Raw genomic sequence first — 23,550 nt, forward strand, 5'->3', positions numbered from 1 at the left:
GACCAACAATAATATTTGCCCACATGGCTGGACAGGACGGGTTAAGAAAGAAAAAAAATAATATTTCTATATAAAAAGGATCAGCACAGGCTTGATATGTTTCTAATGGGTGTGTTCCAATTCACTGTAAGGTTGGCAACAGCATAATTCATAGCGTAATGGCTAATCCAGCACTGCATTTTTAAAGTGCATGTAAGGCTTCGTTGTTAATCATCAAAACATTGTTTCTAACACCGCAAACCCAAAATCTAGGAAATATTAAAGAACTGACATTAAAATAAAACATTTTTTTTTTTTGACGAACTAAATATTTTATCATTAGACCACACACAAGACAAATTTGCTTATATTTAGTATTTTGTAGTCAAGTCTGTGCTATATTACCTACTGAGCAAATTAATCTAACAAGAGAATAAGAAAATGTGGTTTGCCATAACAGCAACACACTAAAATGATGTAAAATAAGAAAACTGGTCTAACAGAAAGTTCCTGGTAAGAGAAAAAATGTATTTGACTAAAATTATATTTCCCTCTTGAGTTCAGTTTTCAATTCTGTTTGGATTTTAGTATTTTGTGTACTCAAAGTTGTTGGCTTGGTTTGGTAAAACAAAGTATCAAAGTGAACTTCAGTGAAGACACGGACATTAAATGCGGACATTATCAAAAATGTTTTAATTGCTTGTTTGGCTAAAAAGTTGGATAAGGATATAACATTAAAATAAGACTAACACAAAGTGAATACATTGCTTATTATCTCACATTTTGCAGAGTCAGTAAATTTGCATTGAAAAAAATACATCCCAGCAAAAACAAATATCTGTAATAGAGGTCAAATATACTATAACTATCATTTTAATACTAATTATTTACAATGTACATTCCTTATTGTATAGAAATACATATATGTAGTAACTGTGACGAGTTCGGGGCATCATGATGCGGGTGCGTTCTCTCTTGATGCAGTTTGGGTTTGGACACAGCGTAAAGGTAACAATGATTTATTCAATCTTAAAACAGACTAAGAAACAGAAAACTTCCACTAGGCACAAAAGGCAAAACAAAACTACTAGCATGGGAGCGAGAGGAAACAAAGGGCTTAGCGTGGAAGCTAGCAAGTACTAACATGGAAAATCAGAGTCGTCACTATTGTGAAACACAAACTACGAAGCGAGAAAGAATGAACAAAGACGGCAGGCTTAAATCAAGGTGGTAATCAAGAGACGGGTGCGCGCCAAAAACAAGAGGCAGGTGAAACTAATGCGTAACTATGGTGACCGAATAAACAAGGAAGTGCCACCAGGAACTAAGGCAAACATTAGTAGAACATAATAGGGCGGGGGAGCTATTACAAACATTAAACAACTACTATTGATATTATCATAATTGATAGTGTTGCTTTGGGTCTGTTTTGGTTTTCCTATTTTTCCAGTATGTCTACTCAATTGTTTTGTAAAAAAGTGTAAAGCTGGAATTGGTAGAAGTTGCTGCTGCTTTAATTACTCTTATTAGACTAATTAACATTCTGTATTTTTTGTAAATAAAAAAATAATAAACATTTTATTTAATTAAGCCAACACTGCGTGCATAAGTTGTGGATCAGCAGCTAAGAGGAGCTTTTGTAACCTGTAACCTCTTTTGACAATGTTTATTTATAGTATATGTAACAAATAGTATAATACCGGAATCGTGTTGAATCGAGAATCAATTCTGAATCAAAGTGTTACCCCAAGAATCAGAATTGAATCGAATAGTGAGATGACCAAATAATACCACATGTATTAGTTACTGTACAACAAACAGATATTTGAAGATTGGATATTTTCAGTTCTGTCGTGTGCTGACAATTTCTAGCTCGGCGTAAATAATGTAGTGCTCAATTTTGAAAAATGTCAATTAGCAGGATTGAGCACTCGGTGGCTTCCATAATGGGGACACTTTGGACAATCATCACTGGAGTGGGAGAAATCCAAGCAGCTTCAACTTAAACCAATCAAATCATGGTTGACCCCGACGCCAACGGTCGACAATTGCGACTGTGAAAGCCAATCACCCAAATCGCCAGTGCAAATTGTCAATAAACAGCATTAACGTCCGCGCTCCGCGTGTTTGCACTCTCGGATGACTGTCCGCATTCGGCCACGTTTTAAGAGGCTCTCCTCGCTCGCTTGCCGGCGAGTCGTTATGAGGGAAGAAGTTGAAAACGGGACGGAATCAATAGCGTTTAGCCAGCAGCCGTGCTGGTGTGGCTGCATTTAAACGCGTCAAACTGAGGAAAAACAACCAATTGCCTCCAAACGCACACTTTATTGACCACACACACACACACAAAAACTCACACACACACACACACACACTGCAGGCGTATTGACTGGTTTAAGGCAATTAGAGGCGAGTACTTTCTGGCAGAAACACACTGCGATGCTTTCTCTGCACGGCAGTTGGTCTGCCAAAGTGTCACAAACATCACTTTGTTGAATCATCAACAAGATAAAAATGTTAAATGAGCAATTGAGATTAATACAAGTGTGCTGATTACAAACCCCGTTTCCATATGAGTTGGGAAATTGTGTTAGATGTCAATATAAACGGAATACAATGATTTGCAAATCCTTTTCAACCCATATTCAGTTGAATATGCTACAAATACAACATATTTGATGTTCAAACTCATAATCTTATTTTTTTTTGCAAATAATAATTAACTTAGAATTTCATGGCTGCAACACGTGCCAAAGTAGTTGGGAAAGGGCATGTTTACCACTGTGTTACATCACCTTTTCTTTTAGCAACACTCAATAAATGTTTGGGAACTGAGGAAACTAATTGTTGAAGCTTTGAAAGTGGAATTCTTTCCCATTCTTGTTTTATGTAGAGCTTCAGTCGTTCAACAGTCCGGGGTCTCCGCTGTCGTATTTTACGCTTCATAATGCGCCGCACATTTTCCATGGGAGACAGGTCTGGACTGCAGGCGGGCCAGGAAAGTAAAAGAAAAAAAAAAAAAAAAAAAAAAAAGTTGTACTTGTATAGTGCTTTTCTACCTTCAAGGTACTCAAAGCGCTCTGACACTACTTCCACATTTACCCATTCACACACACAGTCACACACTGATGGAGGGAGCTGCCATGCAAGGCGCCAACCAGCACCCATCAGGAGCAAGGGTGAAGTGTCTTGCTCAGGACACAACGGACGTGACGAGGTTGGTACTAGGTGGGATTTGAACCAGGGACCCTCGGGTTGCGCACGGCCACTCTTCCACTGCGCCACGCCGTACCCGCACTCTTTTTTTTATGAAGCCACGCTGTTGTAACACATGCTGAATGTGGCTTGGCATTGTTTTGCTGAAAAAAACGGGGCTTGGATGGCAACATATGTTGTTCCAAAACCCGTATGTACCTTTCAGCATTAATGGTGCCTTCACAGATGTGTAAGTTACCCATGCCTTCTCCACTAATACACCCCCATACCATCACAGATGCTGGCTTTTGAACTTTGAGTTGATAACAGTCTGGAGGGTTTGCTTACTCTTTGGTCCGGATGACACGATGTTGAATATTTCCTAAATCAATTTGAAATGTGGACTCGTCAGACCACAGAACACTTTTCCACTTTGCATCAGTCCATCTTAGATGATCTCGGCCCCAGAAAAGCTGGCAACGTTTCTGGATGTTGCTGACAAATGGCTTTCGCTTTGCATAGTAGAGCTTTATTGCACTCACAGATGTAGCGACCAACTGTATTTAGCGACAGTGGTTTTCTGAAGTGTTCCTGAGCCCATGTGGTGATATCCTTTAGAGATTGATGTCGGTTTTTGATACAGTGCTGTCTGAGGGATCGAAGGTCACGGTCATTCAATGTCGGTTTCTGGCCATGTCACTTACGTGGAGTTATTTCTCCAGATTCTCTGAACCTTTTGATGATATTATGGACCGTAGATGTTGAAATCCCTAAATTTCTTGCAATTGCACTTTGAGAAACGTTGTTCTTAAACTGTTTGACTATTTGCTCACGCAGTTGTGGACAAAGGGGTGTACCTCGCCCCATCCTTTCTTGTGAAAGACTGAGCATTTTTTGGGAAGCTGTTTTTATACCCAATCATGGCACCCACCTGTTCCCAATTAACCTGCACACCTGTGGGATGTTCCATATAAGTGTTTGATGAGCATTCCTCAACCTTATCAGTATTTATTGCCACCTTTCCCAAATTCTTTGTCACGTGTTGCTGGCATCAAATTCTAGTTAGTTAATGATTATTTGCCAAAAAAAAAAGTGTATCAGTTTGAACATCAAATATGTTGTCTTTGTAGCATATTCAACTGAATATGGGTTGAAAATAATTTGCAAATCATTGTATTCTGTTTATATTTACATCTAACACAAATTCCCAACTCACATGGAAACGGGGTTTGTACTTCAAGAAATAATGCAGTATTGTCACACTCGGGAAAGCACAATAACTTTCTTTTGTTTGAGGTTCCAGCAATAGTAAGGAGCAATCTGGCTTTCGACTAGAGCCCCCCCATCGATGTGATATAAATAACTATTAAGATCGAGTGGTCATTACAAATTTGACATTACTGACTTTTGCCGGGAAAAATCTATTTGGGTCTGACTTAATTGCTCCTGTGAGTGGCCAAGTACTAAGACCCACTCAAAACGCAAACATTTCTTTGACTGAATTCTGACTTTTTTGCGAAGGGGAACATAGATTTTTACAGCAGCCCATTGATTCATTTTTGAATCTACAAAAAACTTCCATGAGCACCGAGGCAAGAAAGCAGCTCACCAGTCATTGATGTCGACATTGGCACACAAGATAGTGATCACAGCGCCGCTATCTGTAGTTCATCTGTGTTAGTGCTTATAATAACTATTGTACTAAAACTTGGTTAATAGTCAAGTCACAAAACACAAATGGAGTATTGTTGGCGTTTTTTGGATGGTTATTTATTGGGTTTTACGGGCGGAATCGAGGACTTCTTATAGGCTCCGTTCTAAGCAGACTTTTATTTCTGTTTATTTATGTCAAGACGTGGACTTTGGTGTGATTTGTTTTCCCGTGGTGCAAAGCAACTGGATCGGACACGACGTGAAGGTAATGACATTTTTTAATATTAACTCGAAAGTACTACAAAAATACAAAGGGTATAAACAAAGGGACGGCGTGGCGCAGTGGGAGAGTGGCCGTGCGCAACCCGAGGGGCCCTGGTTCAAATCCCACCTAGTACCAACCTCGTCACGTCCGTTGTGTCCTGAGCAAGACACTTCACCCTTGCTCCTGATGGGTGCTGGTTGGCGCCTTGCATGGCAGCTCCCTCCATCAGTGTGTGAATGTGTGTGTGAATTGGTAAAATGTGGAAGTAGTGTCAAAGCGCTTTGAGTACCTTGAAGGTAGAAAAGCGCTATACAAGTACAACCCATTTATTTACCATTAAACAAAAGGCGCTCACAGCGGAGGTACAAAACTTGGCTAAGAAAACCAAAACTATAACGTAAACTATGGACATAAAACAAAACTTGCAAACTATGGCATGAATAACAAAAACTTACTCGGAACGAGAAAAGAGCATTAAAAAGAGCAGCATGGATAATCAGCATGGATAACAAGGGTGTGTAGAGGGTGATGTCACCAGGCTTACTGCCTGGCAACTACAGGCTTAAATAGTGGTGCAGTGATTGACAGGTGCGTGAGTCCAAACAAATCAGGTGCATGAGTCGTGAACACATAACGGGTGAAACTAATGAGTTGTCATGGTGACAAAACAAACAAGAGTGCACAATGAGTCCAAAACCAAACAGAACGTGACCACAAAACATGAAAATTTACAAGAATGCATTTCAATCATCAATCAATCAATTAATGTTTATTTACGTAGCCCTAAATCACAAGTCTCTCAAAGGGCTGCACAAGCCACGACGACATCCTCGGTTCATAGCCCACATAAGGGCAAGGAAAAACTCACAACCCAGTGGGATTTCAATGTGAATGACTATGAGAAGTATTTAAAAAAAATACTGTATTTTTTGGACTATATGTCGCAGTTTTTTTTCATAGTTTGGCCAGGGGTGCGACTTGTACTCAGGAGCGCCTTATGTGTGAAATTATTAACACATTACCGTAAAATATCAAATAATATTATTTAGCTCATTGACGTAAGAGACAAGTCGTATAAGATTTCATGGGATTTAGCGATTAGGAGTGACAGATTGTTTGGTAAACTTATAGCATTTTCTATATGTTATAGTTATTTGAATGACTCTTACCATAATATGTTAGGTTAACATAGCAGGCACCTTCTCAGTTGGTTTTTTATGCCTCATATAACGTACACTTATTCAGCCTGTTGTTCACTATTCTTTATTTATTTTAAATTGCCTTTCAAATGTCTATTCTTGGTGTTGGGTTTTATCAAATACATTTCTCCATAAAATGCGACTTATACTCCAGTGCGACTTATGTATGTTTTTTTCCTTCTTTATTATGCATTTTCGGCCGGACGACTTATACTCCGAAAAATACTGTACACCCATTGTCATGTCTTTAATAATGATTGGGTAAAATTCTCCAAAAAGTTCAGTTCCCCTTTAAATAACTTTTACTGCAAATGAATATAAGCTGAAAACATTGGCTATCAGCCTCCTTGATTATTAATAATCAGTATCGGTCTGGAAAAAAACCATATCAGTCGATCTATACCCCAGACTACTGTGCTGCAGTCAGCAGTGTTATCTGCTGAAGTTTCCCAATCTGGACAGATGTGGGTAAAGGCAACAGAGTTGCCAATAGTGATCTGGATACAGGGGCCAGTAACCCCCCAAGCTGGGTAGATGGCAGATACCAGGAACAACATCTGACATCTCCATCCGGAAGAGAGCGACGCTGACAACAGCTAAGATTCTGCGCAGAACGCTTAAGCTCCCAAGCCTCTGGTGGAAGACAAAATCCTGTATGGGTGGGCGAGATAACTTTTTATTTCACTTTATATGTATGTATGTATTCTATTTTATATTTGCTCGGATGTCCTCGGTCTTCCCACTCAAATAACTTCCGTTGCTATGTGTGTGTGTTTAGTTTGTACTCCAGGGGGAGCATTTTGCATTTTCCTAACACTTGACAATGTACCGTACACAGCTCCCATGCGGAGGCGGCTCCTGGTGTCCTCGTCCTGAGTCTCTAGACGTCTCTATATCAACATGACGCAAACAACTCCATAGCGCGCACACAAACGTACGCACACATTCATCCTCACACACACACACACCACAGTCATCAGGGGTTACGAACAGCCGACTGGGAGATGAAGGTGCTGGAAAACATTTCCTACTTATTTGCCAGTTGTTGTCTGTATCAAACACACACAAACACTCGGCTTTTACCATATTAACCTCCAACTACACCTGGGAGCTTCTTCTTCCATTTTTCCTCTGGGGGTTTTAGAATGACACCAGCATTATGCAACCAAACAAAAAAAGTTAAGTTTGCATGTTGTTTTTTTGCATCTATGTATGATTTAATCGTCTGATTGTGCAGAAGACAGTGATAATGGTTTTATTAACGTTGGACGTGCAGGTGGTCCTTGGGTTTTGATTGAGTTGTGTCGGGCGACCGTGATGCCCAGTAAATTGAGTTTTAGTTTAAAGGCCTACTGAAATGATATTTTCTTATTTAAACGGGGATAGCAGGTCCATTTTATGTGTCATACTTGATCATTTCGCGATATTGCCATATTTTTGCTGAAGGGATTTAGTAGAGAACATCGATGATAAAGTTCGCAACTTTTGGTCGCTAATAAAAAAGCCTTGCCTGTACCGGAAGTAGCAGACGATGTGCGCGTGACGTCACATTGTTTACAATCATGGCCACCAGCAGCGAGAGCGATTCGGACCGAGAAAGCTACGATTTTCCCCAATAATTTCAGCGAGGATGAAAGATTCGTGGATGAGGATAGTAAGAGTGAAGGACTAGAAAAAAAAAAAAAAGACAGGGCAGTGGGAGCGATTCAGATGTTATTAGACACATTTACTAGGATAATTCTGGAAAATCCCTTATCTGCTTATTGTGTTACTAGTGTTTTAGTGAGATTATACTGTCGTACCTGAAAGTCGGAGGGGTGTGGTGACCAACAGTGTCTCTGAGGGAAGCCACGTTTCTCAACGAGGCAAAGCGAAGCCAGCCGGGCTAAGCTTTTTTCCCCCCTCCTCCACGGTGGAAGCATTTCACGTTCGGGGGCGGCCGGTCGGAGGAGGCAAGACAGTCTGCAGCTGTCTCTTTGACAGGTGCACGATGAACGACGCAAGCTCCGCTCATGTCTACGGTAAAAGCAGACTTATTACCACAATTTTCTCACCGAAACCAGCCGGTTGACATGTGGTCGGGAACCATGTTGGCTTGACCGCTCTGTTCCGTAGTAAAGCTTCACCTTCGGGAATGTAAACAAGGAAACACCGGCTGTGTTTGTGTTGCTAAAGGCAGCTGCAATACAACGCTTCCCACCTACATCTTTCTTCTTTGACTTCTCCATTATTAATTGAACAAATTGCAAAAGATTCAGCAACACAGATGTCCAGAATACTGTGTAATTATGCGATTAAAGCAGACTACTTATAGGTGCGATCGGGCTGGAAAAAAATGTCCGCTACAATCCGAGACGTCATGCGCACGCGTCATCATACCGACGTTTTCAACAGGTTTCTTAGCGCGAAATTTAAATTGCAATTTAGTCAACTAAAAAGGCCGTATTGGCATGTGTTGCAATGTTAATATTTCATCATTGATATATAAACTATCAGACTGCGTGGTCGCTAGTAGTGGCTTTCAGTAGGCCTTTAAGTCAGCTTTTCCTAAATTCTACTTACAGTGCACAAAGAAGACAGGAAGGACATATAAGTACTAAAAACAAAAAATAACTGAAACATCCATCCATCCATTTTCTACCGCTTGTCCCTTTTGCTGGAGCCAATCACAGCTGCATTCGTGTGGAAGGCGGTGTACACCCTGGACAAGTCGCCACCTCATCACAGGGCCAACACAGACAGACAGACAACATTCACACTCACATTCACACACTAGGGACCATTTAGTGTTGCCAATCAACCTATCCCCAGGTGCATGTCTTTGGAAGTGGGAGGAAGCCGGAGTACCCGGAGGGAACCCACGCAGTCACGGGGAGAACATGCAAACTCCACACAGAAAGATCCCGAGCGCAGGATTGAGCCAGGACTACTCAGGACCTTTGTAATGTGAGGCACATGCACTAAACCCTCTGCCACCATGCTGCCCATAACTGAAACAATGATTTAAAAAAGCTTTTATACCTGTGGTTGTCTTGCACACTTTAAAGGGCGTTGCAAAGGAAGCAGAGACCTGCTTATTGGGAGGAGGACGTCTCAATAATGAGACCACTATGCTGCTGACAGTAATCTCTGTCCCTTTCACAGCAAAAATCCTTTCATATGTTTAAATGTGTCATCTTTGTTCTTGTAGGGGTTCTATGATGAATTGTTTTTTTTTTCTGACTTATAAAAGTTGTTACAATGTTGGATTCTCATGTTCAACAATGCAAAAGTATCAAATCATAAGGTTCATGTATTTTGGCATCAGCCTTTTAAAGGCACTCACGCACACACACTTTGCTCTTCATCTCGCAACTGCATATGTCAGATAAGTAGAGAATTAATCGGCCGATAAATGCTTTAAAATGTGATATCAGGAATTATCGAAATCGGTTTCAAAAAGTAAAATGAATGACTATTTAAAACACCGTTGTACATATCCGGTAAAACACAGATTTAAACCCAGTCAGCAGTGAAGTGAAGTGAATTATATTTATATAGCGCTTTTCTCAAGTGACTCGAAGCGCTTTACATAGTGACACCCAATATCTAAGTTACATTTAAACCAGTGTGGGAGCCACTGGGAGCAGGTGGGTAAAGTGTCTTGCCCAAGGACACAACGGCATTGACTAGGATGGTGGAAGCGGGGATCGAACCTGCAACCCTCAAGTTGCTGGCACGGCCGCTCTACCAACCGAGCTATGCCGCCCCTCCCATCTCGCCTCTCTCACACACAACACAGGAGTTGACGACTGCCGCATGAGAGGTTTTACTGGCGATGCATGATGATCTCATCAAACCACCGCGTGGGGCATAACAACAACAAGAGTGTGTTGTTGCCGGAGCTGTAACCGTGGCATAACAACAACAAGAGTGTGTTGTTGCCGGTGCTGTAGCCGTGGCATAACAACAACAAGAGTGTGTTGTTACCGGTGCTGTAGCCGTGGCATAACAACAACAAGAGTGTGTTGTTGCCGGTGCTGTAACCGTGGCATAACAACAACAAGAGTGTGTTGTTGCCGGTGCTGTAGCCGTGGCATAACAACAACAAGAGTGTGTTGTTACCGGTGCTGTAACCGTGGCATAACAACAACAAGAGTGTGTTGTTGCCGGTGCTGTAGCCGTGGCATAACAACAACAAGAGTGTGTTGTTACCGGTGCTGTAGCCGTGGCATAACAACAACAAGAGTGTGTTGTTGCCGGTGCTGTAACCGTGGCATAACAACAACAAGAGTGTGTTGTTACCGGTGCTGTAGCCGTGGCATAACAACAACAAGAGTGTGTTGTTGCCGGTGCTGTAGCCGTGGCATAACAACAACAAGAGTGTGTTGTTGCCGGTGCTGTAGCCGTGGCCAACAAGCGAGCTTGCTCAATGACTGACTAACGACACCATGTCTATGGTTTGGGATTATTTTAAAGTGTGTCTGACGGATCAAAAACTGGCAATGTGCAATGACTGCAAAAAGTTAGTTATGCGAGGAGGGACCAAGACGTCTTCCTTTAATACGAGGAATTTGATCTCCCACCTCTTCAAGAATCATAAGGAGATACACGATGAATACAAGCGGAAGATGGATGAAAAGCAAACACAGAGAAAAAGTAGTACCACACAGTTGTCACTTAAAGACACTGTCGAGAAAAAACAAATATATAACAAAAACCACCCCAGGGCGAAAGCTCACGGTGCGGTCAGGGACAACGCACGATGGTGGAGTTTGGTGCGGCTAGTCTGCCCTGCATGGCGCACACTTTTGCAGCTTGCAGTGAACGGAGATGCCCTGTTTCAACGCAGCATTTCAGAAGCTGTGGCTTACTGGTAGGCCACTTCAAGCACTCACCACTAGCTTGCAGCACATTTGTGTTACTCATACAAATACGTTAGAGCAGGGCAGATTGAGCAAAGTTTATAATTTCCTGTTATACAGTATACCAGGCAGTCTTGCACTGAAGGAGGACTACGTTATTGTTTACTTTATTACTCTAGTATACTCTGGACTGAAGTTGTGTGTGTTCATTGTTTTTATAGCTGTTGTTTTAAGGCATGTTTAAAAAAAAATAAAGAATGATGCACTTTCTTAGACTTAGACTTTGTGAAAGTCAAAGTATAGTATGTCCCATAGTTGTAGTGGGTATCAAAATTATCTCAAGGAGAGCATATCCCAAATTCCAAGTTGATGTTTTGAGGCATGTTAAAAAAAATAATGCACTTTGTGAGTTCAATAACAGATATGGCAGTGCCATGTTCGCATTTTTTTTCTTAATAATTTCAGTTAAAGCTCTTTTTTTGGAAAACCTTGTTACATTGTTTAATGCATCCAGCGGGGCATCACAAAAAAATTAGGCATAATAATGTGTTAATTCCACGACCGTATATATCAGTATCTGTTGATATCGGAATCGGTAATTAAGAGTGGGACAATATCGGATATCGGCCAAAAAAGCCATTATCGGACATGTCTACAGATAATTTAATTTTTTTTTTTTAAGTAATGCGTTAATTAATTAATTTACCTATTAATTGGCGCATTTTCCAGACTATAGAGCCCACCAAAATATAAGCCGCACCCACTAAATTTTTGAAAAAGTTTTTTTTTCTTCCATATGTTAGCCACAGACATATATGTTGTGAAATTAGTTATTTACACACAAAAAATATTTTTGTAAATGTTTATTATTATTATTAATAATTAATTAATCATTATTTCCAAACGGTGTCTGTAACACGGTAGTGAAACTGCTGATCAAACACAACAGAAGCCATTGTCATGAACCCACTAGCTGCGGGAGCTCGCTCTCCAATCAGACTCAATAACTCCAAGGTGACGTTTTATGAATTTATGAAACTGAAACAATACAAAAAATGCCATTGTGTGTTAATAATACTAGCACAGACACTCGTAAACGTACAAGCAAATCAGCTAATGCTACGACGCCAGCTTGATTACATTACGACAGCACATACGAATATGCATGTAAACACTACTGCAGATGTCACACATTGGACGGTTTAGTAAGTATGAATTGTTTTAGTTATATTGTAAAACTTACACAACTTGCTTGCAGTGATGAACAAAGAAACCATACAAGTAGAAAAACTATGGACAACTACAGGATGGAACAGCACTTGTATTTACGGTTAAGAGCTCTAGACAGAAAGGCACCGCAGCACCTGCAGTGGACAAATTTGTCCAAAAGATGGCGCCATAGCACAGAGAATACCACACCTTTATAGTGTCTTTGCTTGTTTTAAAAAAAACAAAAACAATTTGCATTATGGCTTCAGCTAAAAAAAAGCCATAAATTAGCTGCACTGTTTTATAAGCCGAAGGATGCAAAGTGTAAAAAAAAGGTAGGGGTTTATAGTCCAGAATTTCGGGTGATTACATTTATTAAAGAGCAATTCTGTTAGTAACTCAATTACTTTTTTGGTCAATTAATGAGTAACTATAATTAATTACTTATTTTTAAAGTAATTTTCCGAACACTGCTGATTACTCATTCCACGCATCTGCGTCACCAAAGCAAAGCAAAAATCATGTAAATGGTCCAAAGTACAAAAGAAAAAAAAAAAATCTGCAGGAAATAATTAACAATGGAAAACAAGAATTTAAGTCCAAAACCTAATCATATAAAATTGTGAATAATATTTTAGCTTGACTTGAATTTTCATTCCATATAGATTGTAATAAACATACAGTACGTTAAATATTAGGACAGTGAATCTTTGGGCACGACACGATTCAATTCGATCCGATTCTTGAGGGTGAAGATTTGATTTAGAATCGATTCTCGATTCGAAACGATTCTTGACTCAAAATCAATAAATGTTATTAATAACATTGGATGCCAGTTTTACGATTAACTACATTCCTCCATAAAATACAAAAACAGCTCTGATAAATGTCTACTACTTGGGAAAAAAAATGGTTTTGTTTAATAAAACTCCACCCAAACATTTACTTAAGTGGCTGGATAGAAAAGCTTAAAATAAATAAACAAAACAAAAAAAAAAACATATATATATATATATATATATATATATATTTTTTTTTTTATTGATTAAGAATTGTTACAAATAAGAATTACGATTAATTCAAAAACTTTTTTTTTTAAACACTCGTATTAAATATATAGAATTGTATATAATGGCCATATTTCAGAAATAGTTGCAGACTGTGTTCAATTATGATGAATTAATTTGATTACTTTGATCAAACTTCAACCATTTGACCGCCCTAAATTATGGTAGCGCTTCATAACCACCGAACTTCGTAAACCGAGGATCACATATACTGTTCTCTTACTCAATTCCACATACTACAAAAAGAGTAGGGAATAGCAGAGTATATCCTACCTTCTCCTCAACAATTACTGACAGTTTGTTCAATTCCTGTGCTTAAATGTTACCATTGTGTGCAGGCCATCATTTAAAGAAATTTACGAAAGTATGAGATTAGTTGTCTTTTTAAGGGGGATTTGTCAGTCTCCATCCTATCTTCTCACCCAAGTTACTTCCCTGCCTGCGTCCTCGTTGTCTTAATATCTCTCAGCCTCCACTTTTTCCATCAACCCCCACCCCTCCCCAGGTGTCTGAGCTGTGAAACATTTAATCGTCGCGGTAACGGTTTCATATCTGGCCCAGAAATCAAATAATGCCGGATGATTTAGTCCCCCTAGCAACCAGGGAGCACAGCCCGTAGCAACCCACCCAGCCAGCAGGCCAGACCTAATCAGGTTGAAAATATTTCAATTATTGTGTTGATTCTAGGAAGTGTGTGTGTAAAGATTGGCGTCTACTGCTTGCAAATGATATCAGCGGCTATTGATGTGAGTCGCGGGAGAGTGGGCTGTGAGGGAAAAGAAAGATGCGAGATGAGTCAGTGAAGTGAGGCAGTGTTATTAGAGGATGATGGAGACATCAGCAAGCAACAACAGCACATGGTCAGTCTGGACTGAATAGTGGAACAGTTGGCCCGCTCTGTGTGTGCGTGTGTGTTCGTGTGTGTGTGCTTGTACATTTAAACCAGTGTGTGTATAAGCAGAATTATCGTATATACTCCAATGGTGACCATTTGGCACGCATGAGTGTATTTTTGGCACGCTCATCTGTGTTATCCCTTAAACTGCATCACAGCATTGTTCCTGACTTTTGGGTTTGTTTTGTTGTTGCATATTTTCTAAAGCTTCAAAAAATAAAGAGATAACTCATGTGATTAATCACAAAATGTTTCTGCATTAATTAGGGCTGTCACAACTAAACTTTTATATCGATTAAAGTATTACAATACATTGTAATACTTTAATTAGTTTTCATGAAAAAACACCCTTTTTTTCAAGGTGTGGCGGCTATGATTTTGCCGTGGTGGTGATTAACGTCAGGTGAGCATAATGTCAGCAAATTCCTTACATTTTTGGAACTATGGCCAATTTCAATACAGACTTGAGCAGCCCTGATTTTGGACATCTCATAAGCTTTTTTTGTGTAGACCTAAATAACAAGGATGTACTCTGGACACTTCTTTTTAGGCATAATCACATTCAAAAAGGGCATTTTCAGAACTTAACTTCTGGAATTAAATTACTGCCAAAACTCCACAAACACAGAAAATGTTTCTACTCACTACACTACACAGTTTGCAAGTAAAAAACCCTCTTATCGCTAGTTTAAAAAACCCATTCACAATTAAAAAAAAACAAAACACTTTCCTGCAAGTAAAACACAATTTTCTGAAAGTATTAAAAATATTTGCAATAATTAAAAAAATGTTGCAAGTAAAAAATTTTTTCTTGAGTTAAAAATACATTTCTGCAAGTAAAAAAAAAGTATTTTCTTAGGTTAAAAAACAAAACAAATTCGCAGGTAAGAAAAATACAATTTTCTTCAATTAAAAAATTATTTTCATATAAAAACTTTTTGTATTCAATTGAAAAGACGATTCGTGAGTATAAAACATTTTTCTGCAAGTAAAAAAATTATTTGCAGGCCCTTTAGGAAGGCGATTCCTATGGCCCTATTTGTTGTGCTTGTACATTTAAACCAGTGTGTGTATAAGCAGAATTATCATATATACTCCAATGGTGACCATTTGGCACGCATGAGTGTATTTTTGGCACGCTCATCTGTGTTATCCCTTGAACTGCATCACAGCATTGCTCCTGAATTTTGGGATTGTTTTGTTGTTGCATATTTTCTAAAGCTTCAAAAAATAAAGAGATAACTCATGTGATTAATCACAAAACGTTTCTGCATTAATTAGGGCTGCCACAACTAATCTATTAAATCGATTAAAGTATTACAATACATTATAATACTTTAATTAGTTTTCATGAAAAAACACCCTTTTTTTCAAGGTGTGGCGGCTATGATTTTGCCGTGGTGGTGATTAACATCAGGTGAGCATAATGTCAGCAAATTCCTTACATTTATGGAACTGTGGCAAATTTCAATACAGACTTGAGCAGCCCTGTTTTTGGACATCTCATAAGCTTTGTTTGTGTAGACCTAAATAACAAGGATGTACTCTGGACACTTCTTTTTAGGCATAATCACATTTAAAAAGGGCATTTTCAGAACTTAGCTTCTGGAAGTAAATTACTGCCAAAACTCCACAAACACAGAAAATGTTTCTACTCACTACACTACACAGTTTGTAAGTAAAAAAAACCCTCTTATTGCTAGTTTAAAAAACCCATTCACAATTAAAAAAAAACAAAACACTTTCCTGCAAGTAAAACACAATTTTCTGAAAGTATTAAAAGTATTTGCAAAAATAAAACAAATGTTGCAAGTAAAAAAAAAATTCTTAAGTTAAAAATACATTTCTGCAAGTAAAAAAAAAAGTATTTTCTTAGGTTAAAAAAACAAACAAATTCGCTGTCAAACGAATCCCAGGTAAGAAAAAAACAATTTTCTTCAATTAAAAAATAATTTTCATATAAAAAACTTTTTGTATTCAATTGAAAAGACAATTTGTGAGTATAAAACATTTTTCTGCAAGTAAATAAATGATTTGCAGGCCCTATTTGTTGTGATTTACGTTTAAACCAGTGTGTGTATAAGCAGAATTATCATATATACTCCATTGGTGACCATTTGGCACACATGAGTGTATTTTTGGCACGCTCATCTGTGTTATCCCTTGAACTGCATCACAGCATTGTTCCTGACTTTTGGGATTGTTTTGTTGCTGCATATTTTCTAAGGCCGTCAAAATTAAAGCGTTAACTCATGTGATTAATCACAAAAAGTTTTTGCGTTAATCATGAACACAATTGAATGCAATTTAATTTGACCGTACAAGCTATGCTGAAACGGTCAGTGATCTGGAAATGTGTGCCCGGGGGAGCCATGCAATAAAAGTTAGAAATAGCGTAGGACTTTTTACTTCCTTTGGAGGTTACAATACATTATAATACTTTAACTAGTTTTCATGAAAAAAACACCCTTTTTTTCAAGGTGTGGCGAAAAAACACCCTTTTTTTCAAAGTGTGGCGGCTATGATTTTGCCGTGGTGGTGATTAACGTCAGGTGAGCATAATGTCAGCAAATTCCTTACATTTTTGGAACTGTGGCCAATTTCATTACAGACTTGAGCAGCCCTGATTTTGGACATCTCATAGGCTTTTTTTGTGTAGACCTAAATAACAAGGATGTACTCTGGACACTTCTTTTTAGGCATAATCACATTTAAAAAGGGCATTTTCAGAACTTAACTTCTGGAATTAAATTACTGCCAAAACTCCACAAACACAGAAAATGTTTCTACTCACTACACTGCACAGTTTGTAAGTAAAAAAACCCTCTTATTGCTAGTTTAAAAAACCCATTCACAATTAAAAAAAAACAAAACACTTTCCTGCAAGTAAAACACAATTTTCTGAAAGTATTAAAAATATTTGCAATAATTAAAAAAATGTTGCAACTAAAAAAAATATTCTTGAGTTAAAAATACATTTCTGCAAGTAAAAAAAAAGTATTTTCTTAGGTTAAAAAACAAACAAATTCGCAGTCAAACGATTCACAGGCAAGAAAAAAAAAATGTATTCAATTAAAAAATTATTGTCATATAAAAAACTTTTTGTATTCAATTGAAAAGACAATTCGTGAGTATAAAATTTTTTTCCGCAAGTAAAAAAATTATCTGCAGGCCCTTTAGGAAGGCGATTCCTATGGCCCTATTTGTTGTGGTTTACGTTTAAACCAGTGTGTGTATAAGCAGAATTATCATATATACTCCAATGGTGACCATTTGGCACGCATGAGTGTATTTTTGGCACGCTCATCTGGGGCGGTTTAGCTCGGTTGGTAGAGTGGCCGTGCCAGCAACTTTAGGGTTGCAGGTTCGATTCCCGCTTCCGCCATCCTAGTCACTGCCGTTGTGTCCTTGGGCAAGACACTTTACCCACCTGCTCCCAGTGCCACCCACACTGGTTTGAATGTAACTTAGATATTGGGTTTCACTATGTAAAGCGCTTTGAGTCACTAGAGAAAAAGCGCTATATAAAGTATAATTCACTTCACTTCACTTAACATATTTTCTAAGGCTGTCAAAATTAAAGCGTTAACTCATGTGATTAATCACAAAAAGTTTTTGTGTTAATCATGAACACAGTTAGATTAATAATGCAATTTATTTTGACCGTACAAGCTATGCTGAAACGGTCAGTGATCATCAGAAATAGCGTAGGACTTTTCACTTCCTTTGGAGGTTACAATACATTATAATACTTTAACTAGTTTTCATGAAAAAAACACCCTTTTTTTCAAGGTGTGGCGAAAAAACACCCTTTTTTTCAAAGTGTGGCGGCTATGATTTTGCCGTGGCGGTGATTAACGTCAGGTAAGCACAATGTCAGCAAATTCCTTACATTTTTGGAACTGTGGAATTTTTAATTACTTATCGTATTAAGCAACGTCAGCTAAGATTTATCTGAGAGCCAGATGCGGTCATCAAAAGAGCCACATCTGGCTCTAGAGCCATAGGTTCCCTACCCCTGATCTACACTATTTGTTTTTCCTTACTAGCGAAATATAAAATAATTATATTTTATAATTTTTGGGACCTCAAAAAATTAAGAGCAAACAACTGAAAACTTGATAACTTACATTTTTACTCTTTGAAGCTTGGACTCCTTGTAATTCTTCTTTAACGATGAGAAGCTTCCTTAGTTGTTTGGCAGGAGGTAAATAGGTGACAAACCAGCAGGCAAGAGCTGAAATAAAAGTGAAAAAATGTCATGAAATGAAGCCACAAAGTACATTTATTTGCACATTTTTAATGAAAAAATACATGCAACATGGCTCTGCACTCTGATGGCTGCCGCTGTGTGTGTGCATGTGTGTGCCTGTGAGAGATGGAGACATGTTGGGAGAAGCAGCTGCTTTGTTGTCATCAATGATCAGAGGCGTTTGAGTGATTTCACACTTTTTTTTGTTTTGTTTTGTTTTGACAGTTTGAAGCAGCTCTTCACTCGGAGACAAGTTCAGCAGCAGCTTGTTGCAGTTTAGCTCCAAAACCCTTCACTATTGTTACTGAAAATGTCAATAGTTTCTCTTCATCATCTACATTTGTCATCACTCTCACTCGAGTGCTGCATTACGGGAGAAACGACACCCGCCTGCTCCGTTGTGCAAAACAGAGCAATTCAACTGGCGTCCAATAGGCCAAAATTCAACCCATAAATGACAGTAGACTTGTGTTGGAATAATTATGGATATATTATCACACTAACTTTAGTATGCTTAAAGTTTGTTGCTTTAGTTATTAGCTATTGTGCTCAAGTTAGACTTTTTCTAATCTATGGAAGGACAAAACTTCTTGTCTGAGGGGTGGCTGGGGCCACAGATGCTATCTTTGTTTTAGCCCGCTAACATCCAAGGACTTCAAGGACCTCAACGAAGAAAAGATGACAGCACGCAGACGAGACAGAGACTTCAAGGACCTCAACAAAGATAAGATGACAACACGCAGACGAAGCAGGGACAAGGCGAAATCACAAGGCCCCCAGCCCATTCCGTCACGTACTGTGCGTCCTGGACCTACTTTGCATAATATATGTGACCACTCCTTTTAGAAGCGGCCTCAGTGATGTTGACTATGGAACTCTGAATAAAAAGAGGGACATGGGAGCTCAACCTTAGAACGTAAGGCGAGACTGTGACTAAGTGTTCAGATCCATGCGTTCTCCTCATGAGCTATATTGAACTCTGTCTCTGCTTGGTTCCTTGCTTCTTGTCTGATTAATAGATGTCTTCAGTGTTTGAACCTGACAAAAAGTATCAAAATAATTTTGGTAGAGATACCAAAATATTGGTATCGGGACAACATCTTGAACCCTTTTTTACATTTTTTTTATTGCGACAAAGATTATTTATGTATTTAATATATGTTTGCTTGCTATTTGTTCACTGTTCTGTTACAGAGAACAAGGAAATAGGATTGATTGACCTGATTGACTGATTGAAACTTATTAGTAGATTGCCCAGTACAGTACATATTCTGTACAATTGACCACTAAATGGTAACACCCGAATAGGTTTTTCAACTTGTTTAAGTCGTGGTCCACGTTAATCAATTTATGAATAAAACTGCTATGGTATGAAAATGGGTAGGATTAAATAAGCTCTGCTTCTCCTTACTCCTTTCCGGACGTTCTGTAATGAAACAACTTGAATTGTGTGATGCATTACATTGTATCGTATGCATGTTCGAAATAAACTGAACACTACCGATTACCACAAAAAAAATAATATTTATTATAGCTATTAAGTTTTCATTTGAAATGACCATAGTGTTGTGTCATGTCTGTTATTTTTTTTTTTCTACAAAATTACAGACCTGAATAAACATTCTCTGAGTCTGGTGATTCCATTGATTTTTGCCAGGGCTTGTATTTAGTCTTTGACGAGCATTTGTTGTCATGTCTTGGTGATCATGTTTAGTTGGGCTATTTTCTGTTTGGTTTTTGCACTCTGTCAGTTCCTGTTTTTTCACTCCCTGCTTTGTTTCCATGACAACCCATTAAGTTTTTACCTGTCCTCATGTCACGCACCTGATTGTTAGAATAATTATGTATTTATTATCATCATAACTTTATGCTTAAGGGCCATTACAATAAGGTATTGTCAATTTGTGTTGAAGTGGTATTTCTGTATTTGTCCAGACTCGGCCTGCTGGCTGCCAAGGCCGAACATTGGGTACCGGGACCAGACAAAGCAGAGTCTGGGTGATGGCACCAGTACTCGGTCTGCTGATGGCCAAGGCCGAACACCTCCGAGAAGCAGACAGAGCAGATACACGCCAATAGATCAATAGATTGATTTAGTACTAATACATGCAGTATACAAAAAGTTGTGTTGTATCAGTGTAACTTTTGTAAAGTTTATTAACTTATGAACTGCAGTTTTTTACATTTTGTCTATCATTCACAGTTCTTAGGTGGGACAAGAACCTGTTTTTTGTTATGTAATGCATTCTAAATCGTGAACAAACTAGCAAAAGTCAGCTAACAATGGAGCTCATGAAATTAGTTCTGTTCTGTCAATAAAGCGCTCTAAAACCATCCAAAAACCTCCGTTTTACAAAGCTTAAGGCCAGTGGAGTTGGCACGTTGTGTAAATCATTAGTGAAAACAGAATACAATTATTTGCAGATCTTTTTCAACCTATATTCAATTGAGGATACTGCAAAAACGGGATATTTGATGTTCGAACTGGAAAACTTTTATTTTTTGCAAATATAAGCTAATTTGGAATTTGATGCCTTCAAAATGTTTAAAAAAAGCTACAACATGTGGAAAAAAAGACTGAAAACGTTGAGGAATGCTCATCAAACACTTATTTGGAACATCCCACAAGTTCACATGCTAATTGAGATCTGGTGGGTGCCATTATTGTCGATGAAATGCTCAGTCATTCACAAACAAGGATGGGGCGAGGGTCAGCACTTTGTGAACAAATGTGTGAGCACATGGGGCGGTATGGCTCGGTTGGTAGAGTGGCCGTGCCGGCAACTTGAGGGTTGCAGGTTCGATTCCCGCTTCCGCCATCCTAGTCACTGCCGTTGTGTCCTTGGGCGGGACACTTTACCCACCTGCTCCCAGTGCCACCCACACTGGTTTAAATGTAGCTTAGATATTGGGTTTCACTATGTAAAGTGCTTTGAGTCACTAGAGAAAAGCGCTATATAAATATAATTCACTTCACTTTAATATGACCTGCGTCACCTACTTTTTATTTATTCTATAATCAGATATTGTGTCTAAGTGGAGTTGTCGAGTCTACCCCCATTCCCTTAACGACAGTGATGTAATAGGGACTTTCCTAATAAATAGAGGAGGCACGCTGCCTTTTTTTTAGAACGTAGTTTTGATCTGTAACTAGAGTACAGCCAAAACACGTGTCTCCTCATGAGCTCTATTTAACTCTGTGTCTGCTTGATTCCTTACTTCTTGTCTGATTAATAGATGGCATCAGTGTTTGAACCTGACATTCATTTGGACTCATGCACCTGTTAATCACCACAGCACTATTTAAGCCTGTAGTTGCCAGGCAGTCAGCCTGGCGACACCACCCTCTACACACCCTTGTTATTCATGCTGATGATCCATGCTGTGCTTTTTTATGCTCGTTTCTTGTCACAGTAAGTGTTTCCGTTTTTTGTCCATAGTTCTGCCTTTGTGCTAGTTTTTGTTTTCAGAGACAAGTTTTGTACCTCCGGTGTGAGCGCCTTTTGTTTATACCCTTCGTTTTTGTAGTACTTTCAAGTTAATATTAAAAGATGTCGTTACCTTCACGTCGTGTCCGATCCAGTCGCTTTGCACCGCGGGAAAACAAACCGTACCAAAGTCCATGTCTTGAAATGTTTTGCAGTGCATTGATAGCCTTTTTTGTTTTTGTAACAGCACAGAACTCTTGTCATAAAGAGGCTCTTGGAATTGTGTTCTTGCAGTCAAAGGTGAGCCAATTAAACGATATTTACCCGGGGAAATGTGTAAAGCACGGAGACTAATGTGTTGAATGGAAAGAAAATCAAGCCCCAAAAATCAAACTATTCCAATTTCCTCTTTATATTACAAAGACCAACCAGCTAAAGGTAAGACCGCCGTGGTATTTAAGTGTGTGTGTGTGTGTGTGTCAGTTGGAAGGCCAGTGAGGCGTAAAATTGAGTCCAGATTCATTAGGTTCTGGGAGCCGAGCTGCAGTCGCTTTAAGTGATACATTTCCTCTGGAAGTGGAGGTGTGTGGGTGGATGGGTGCTATGGGTGGGGGCGGGCTGAGGGGTGTTCACGGTGACTGTCTGTCTGTCTGTCTCGTACGCATGTTCCTGCACACATCGTTTAGAGGCCTTTATTCTATTTCCTCCCGTCTCTGTCGGAACGTGACAGGGAGTGACACTGTAAATCTGAGCCAATTTCCTCCTCTAATCATCATTAAAAAGTGCAAATGACTGCGCTCGCCATTAAACACTCCCACATGCCCGTTTGCCTGCCGCCATTAGTGGCGCTTCCACGGAGCCGCCCGAGCGAGGCCTTCTGTTCGAGCTTCCCGCAACCTCCACATTTGTTCACTCAGCAGACAAAAGCATATGTCGACAACATGACACACTGCAGGTTTAGGGATGTTTTAAAACAAGTTACGTTTTATTTCCGACGTGCGCACAGAGCAACCTTTGAGAACGGCTCGGATTTACAATTTCACAAAGTCAGCATGTCCGAAAAAGGGTAGAAAAGAGCATAGGATATTTAATCCGACCCCTTCTTCAAAGCAATCATGAGCAAATTTGCTCACTTTCGATGTTCAACATGGGGCTGCAATGATTAATCGAGTAAATTGATTAATTTAATTAGAAAAAAAGATTTGATTTATATTCTGTTGCTTCAATAATCGTTTAATAAGTGAAACTAATCAAACTGTATCAAATTTGGATCGCATTGAGTGGTCGTAACTTTAAACACACGGACATAGTAGAATGCAAATGAGTGTGGTGGTGTGTGAGTGCCATGATCTGTGTCAGGTTTTTTTTTTTAAATACCGTATTTCCTTGAATTGGCGCCGGGGCGCTAATTAATTTAAAACCTCTTCTCACTCCTGCGCTTACCAAAGGCATGCGGTAAAAGTAAGCATGCGTTAATTATTTTAAAACCTCTTCTCACTCCGGCACTTACCAAAGGTATGTAGTAAACATTTGAGTATGATGTAAGCTTGGGCCTTAAATCCTA

The 23,550-nt window shown here is 39.0% G+C and overlaps 1 protein-coding gene across 6 annotated transcripts in view; it reads right to left on the reverse strand.

Moving 5' to 3' along the window:
• Positions 1-23,550, reverse strand: part of ubn1 (ubinuclein 1) — a 240,863-nt gene that overhangs the window by 165,669 nt on the left and 51,644 nt on the right. For all 6 annotated transcript variants that reach the window (XM_061880359.1, XM_061880360.1, XM_061880362.1 and 3 more), the window contains one exon: positions 18,437-18,543. In XM_061880359.1, the coding sequence (XP_061736343.1) occupies positions 18,437-18,543 (107 nt within the window). The remainder of the gene's footprint in view (positions 1-18,436; positions 18,544-23,550) is intronic.

Source organism: Nerophis ophidion, linkage group LG20, assembly GCF_033978795.1.
Source record: "Nerophis ophidion isolate RoL-2023_Sa linkage group LG20, RoL_Noph_v1.0, whole genome shotgun sequence".
In the NCBI taxonomy this organism is placed as follows: Eukaryota; Metazoa; Chordata; class Actinopteri; order Syngnathiformes; family Syngnathidae; genus Nerophis; species Nerophis ophidion.